This window comes from Atta cephalotes, assembly GCF_000143395.1.
Source record: "Atta cephalotes unplaced genomic scaffold scaffold00070, whole genome shotgun sequence".
Classification (NCBI taxonomy): Eukaryota; Metazoa; Arthropoda; class Insecta; order Hymenoptera; family Formicidae; genus Atta; species Atta cephalotes.
In genome coordinates, this window is record NW_012130134.1 from 458,935 (window position 1) to 464,168 (window position 5,234).

The window sequence follows — 5,234 nt, forward strand, 5'->3', positions numbered from 1 at the left end:
GTTAAGTAACGTAAAGTAAATTAATACTATATAATTATATATATATATATATATATATATATATATATATATATATATATATATATATATATATGTATGGAATGATGCGTATTGGAACGCATTATTAATCTCTATTCATGAAAATGAAAAGGAAAATGATGTTAACGAAGAAAGGAAACTAGCAAATAAAGAAACGTGTTTATTCAAATTGTCTTCTCTCACACATCGCACATTATATTAATGTACAAATATGACTATGTTTAGTTTATGGCACTAAAGAAAAATAAAATAAGTAGCATTCCGATTTCATCGATGCTGAAAAGAAAATGTGATTCGAATATTTAATTTCCGTGATCTTACGCAAAAAAAAATTCGCGAAAGACACAAGATCATCATTCTCGAGAGAGCTATTTATTTGATTTGGCATCATAACTCAAAATCATCGAGTTAGTGGATTTCGTTGTAAGAAGCTACGCTTCCTGTCGACCATTCGAAATGGCTCTTCTCCGACCTCGATCTATATATAAAGTGCACTCCGACCCGCATTTGCATCCACAACCGAAGTATAGATTTCGATCTTTCGAATAAATTTGAAAATGCTAAGTCACTGCGTACGCCAATACATTCGGGCTCATGTTAATACATTAAGGTGCGTCACACGTTACTCATCGCTCCTTTACTTTTCTCTTGTTTTACAGGCGCAAAATATATCTCGGTGCTTACAATAATAAAATTATATAAAACGTAACGATACATACAATACGATATTTGGCAATGAAAGGAACAAAGTCTTTGGATTATTCTTGCGTGTCGGAAAGAAAGCTCAGAAAACAAATTTCTTTTCAAGCAACAGCTTCAGTATTGCAAACGATTATATCGCACAAAATAGCACCTCCGATTGCAATATTTTTTTACTATTTTTATCCAAACGCACGATTGAGAAATATCCTCATACGTCGAGGAAAGGAACTTTGCGTATAAGAATACCAAGTCAATTTTGATTTTATGCGCTAGCAAAAACGTCTTCGTCTATAAAAAAAATTATTTGCATCGATCTAACATTATAGTAAATTTATATTACTGTAAAATTCGACTTTCGTTTATCGAGATAAAATAAATTTGCTATTATTTTTCTGGAATTTAGCATTTTTAGAATCAATTAAAAAAAAGAATAATATGTTCCTCTCCTCTCGCGGCTTCATAGCATATATTCATCTAATACCAATATATATGTATATAAGTATATATATATATATGTATGTGTGTGTATATGGATATAATATATATCTTTCTTCTCTTCAATGACTAATATATACTAAACTTGTAACTTTCATTCATTATTGTCTGCTCACATTTACTATGACTATCTAAAATGATGGCACGCCAACATGTTTACTCATCCGCGGCCAATCAAGCCCTCAATTACGCGCGAGTGCATGTATAAGTGAGATAAATAACGAATAATAGTATCAACTACAATGGGAACGTCGCGCAGGACTGTCGAATATCAATTTTCCGCGGACGCGTCCGTGAACACATTTATATATAACAAAATCTCATAATATTAAATTTATAAATGTGTACGTGTGTGTGTATATATATATATATATAGATATGTATATAGATGTCTTTATAAATATATAGGATAATATAACGATTACGCATGAAAAAACATAATTGCAAATGACTCGTGCTAGCCTCATTTCTGGTTTTCTTTTGGTATCTATACGATTGACGAACAGTCGTGCTTATAATTAAAATGTATGTGTTAAATTGATTCTCCGTCGTTCGCCAATGTGTGTGCGTGTTTTTAACAAATATGGCAAGAAAATGTCTAATTCTACCTCAGTCGCCGAAGAAGCGCGGCAGTTTGTTTCCGTTTGAGAGAAACACGCCTGGCTTTCATTAATTAAATTCGACAATACATATTCTACTCCGATGCGATTTATCTTACGCTACAATCAAATAAAAGGATTTGCTTAGCTCCTCTAAATCACACGGTCTACTCACTGGTTTAATATGGCAAGTATTATGACACATGGCACCATAGAAATTAACATTCGTTAATTATTTTAGATCAGATATCACACGGAAACTTCCTCGATTTCACCTTGATTTATCTTCGATTGATGTGATTAGAAATGACTACACATATATACTGTATATATATATATAGAATTCTCTTGAAAATCGTCATTAATTTTCATAATTAAAGGTAATGAATAGAGATCATGTCATGACCGCGTTGCAAATGCCCGACATTCTATTTCGTTCCTTAAAATATTTTTATAATTATAAATTATAAATTATAAACGTAAAAAAAGAACAAAAAACAAAAATTATAGATAAAAAGTCTCGTGTAAAGTTAGATGAAAAAAATATTAAGAAAGAGTAAGTCGGACAAAATAATTAAATTTTGATGTAGTTGAGACTGAATGTAGAAAATGTGAGATGATTTTATACTATTGATTTTATCTCACTGTTTTCTAATCTTTACGCAAAAAATAATAAAATTATTATTAATGGATAAACGTTTACGTAGCTGTGAGCGTCTCCAGAATATCTTCGGGCGATTTTTTCATCTTACGGAAATTCTCCCAATGCTCCTTCGGTACTGTCCATTCTAAAAAAATTTCTAAGTTTCGAGTGAGAGCCTCAAGCTCGGACAAACCGCTCCTCGTGACCGGTTCTTTGCCAGCAGACACCAGGGAATCCTGAAGAACGTCGTCGATAAGACGTTTACCGAAGCCGAGCTCATCCAACCGTTCCTGCTTACTGATCCTCTTCAACAGCACTGCCAACAGCAACCGCATCTTCTCCACCGTCATCAGTTTATATTTCGCAGTGACAGAATTCTTCTCGACGATCTCGGAGCAGCCAGCCGGTTTACCGGCCGGGACGCTACCATCATCGTCCTCCACCTCCATCTCTGGATGACAAGTCTTCTCATGACTTTCCAGGTCGCTTTTAATCCTGAAAAAGCTCTTGCAACGCTTGCAACCATATGGATCGCTTCTGCCATGTATGCACTTCATATGCTTCTTCCAATGTGGCAGTTGAGTGAAGCCGGCATTGCATTCGGGACACTTAAATGGCCGTTCCCCGGTATGACGTCGAGTGTGCAGCTTCAGAGCGGTCGAATGAGCGAAAGCTTGCCAACAGACTAGACAGCGAAATGGCCGCTGGCCAGAATGGGTTCTTTGGTGCACAGTCAACTGGGACTTTTGAGCAAATCGTTGGCCACACGTAGCACAGCCGTGCGGACGGTCGCGCGCATGTGTCCTCATGTGTTGTGGTAGGTGGCCCTTAAAGGTCTTGTTGCAGATAGCGCAGAGGAATGACTTGACGTCACGATGCAGGCATTCCAGATGTTTCTTCAAGGCGTCGCGTCGCACGAAAGCGCGTCCGCATAGGTCACATTTGTGATCCTTCTGGCCGTTGTGACGTTTCAAGTGTAGTGACAGATTGGCCGCGCACGTGAAGGTGTTGGAGCACAGCTTGCAGTGGAACGGCCTGACCTGGCTGTGCGTGCGACGGTGCTGTACCAGCTGGCCACCCCGCGCGAAACTTTTATCGCACTCCGGGCATTTGTACGGTTTGAAGCCAGTATGTGTGCGCACATGCAGTTTCAATCGTTCCTTCAGTGGAAATTCCTTGCCGCACTCGTCGCACTTGAACACCGGTCCAGCACCGTGTACTACTTTGTAGTGATTTCGCAAACCACCGCTACCCTTGAAACGCGCGTCGCATACGACACAGCAGTATTTCTTCTGAGAATTCTGTTGATCCTTCAATTGTCTGGTCTTCTCATGATCAGTTCGCTTCCTCTTCATCTTTTTCGTTTCCGCAGCAACAGAGGAGGTGCCAATATGCTCTACAATTTTGATCTTTGATTCGTCGGAACCCACAACATTATTATTTTCGCGCTCGAGCAAATAATTTGCTTGAATAATGGCGTCGATCTTTAATCTCAGCTCCTTTTCGGGAATGTCTTTCTCAGTAATGCCATCTGCTTTGAATTTTTCTTTCTCTACGTTATCTATGTTAGAGATTTTTTCAACGAATGTTCCTTTTCCATCAAATAGTTCTCCATCTGTGGTGGGATAATCCTCACAAAAATCCTTATGATTGATCGCACCTAGTTCCTCTGGCTCCAAACTCGAACACGGATCCAATGGTTCCCGTCTATACACGTAGATCTCGTCTTTAAAGCAGTCTTTCTTTTCCAGGTCCAAGTACAATTCGTCCTCATCTTCTTCATCACAGTGATGTTCGAATTCTTCGCATTCAGTAGTATTCTTCCCAATCGATTTCTCATTCATTCCATAATTACTTTCTTTATCGTCATCCTTCTTCTTGCTTGAGCTCGTCAGTTTCCTTTTCGACGTTTTCACGTGAACGATCTTGCTATTGTTACGCACTTTCTTCTCCGCCACCCCGCTATTTTTCTCTTCATAAAAATCTACGTTTTTAATATTGTTCTTGATTTCTTTCGTTTTTTTACAAACCTCCATTCGTCGATGCTTGCTGCTCCGACGTTCCAATTGTTCGTTCTTGCAAAAGTTGAATTCCCGCAGGTTAAAGCTATCGCCATCGCTGCTGTCGCCCGAGAGACTCCTGAGTGCCCTCAGAGCGTCGGTCGCGTCGGTATCCTTGAAGACATTTTCTCTGATACGCGATTGCTTCACCGGCAGCAATTCCGTCAGCTGCACTTCTTCCTGTGGCTGCTCGGGCCCGGTTACATTATTCAAAATCGTTTGCTGCTGCATGCTAATCATCGCGCCGTGCGTTCAGGCAGCCCGAACTCCGATAACGCCTCGAGAGACTTCGACGCTCGACTTCGATTATCTCTGCATATTGTATGTACGTGTTGATCGCCCGCTTTAAAATAACTCACATTGATCATTGCGACTTTCTTCGATCAAACTTGTAAGCATATGCTGCTACCTCGAAGATACATGTCAATAGATACATTCGACAACGTGCAATACAAGAGATTCGATGCAATATAAGAGATTCTACTAATGGCGAATTATTCAATCCATGAATTTATTATTCATATAATTCACGTATCTCCATATCAAACCGAATGAAGTCGCCAGGCATCGATGTCGCTTCACATTCCAAACATGGTGATCAAATACGGTGTGTGAGACACGACCGTGACCCCGATCATTATCAATGACAAAGTAAAAAGTTTGAAAAAAATCCACTAGTTTTAGATATCTATTCTA

General features: G+C 38.9%; 1 protein-coding gene across 1 annotated transcript; it reads right to left on the reverse strand.

The window, feature by feature from the left end:
* Positions 1 to 2,534: 2,534 nt before the first annotated feature.
* On the reverse strand, positions 2,535 to 4,778 carry LOC105623985 (zinc finger protein 37-like). Its single transcript, XM_012205355.1, has one exon. The coding sequence runs from the start codon at positions 4,776 to 4,778 to the stop codon at positions 2,535 to 2,537; it is 2,244 nt and encodes a 747-aa protein (XP_012060745.1).
* Positions 4,779 to 5,234: the final 456 nt, after the last annotated feature.

Excerpts from the sequence above, each read along its gene's own strand:
- LOC105623985 (XM_012205355.1), bottom strand. The coding sequence starts at position 4,778 with ATGATTAGCATGCAGCAGCAAACGATTTTGAATAATGTAACCGGGCCC.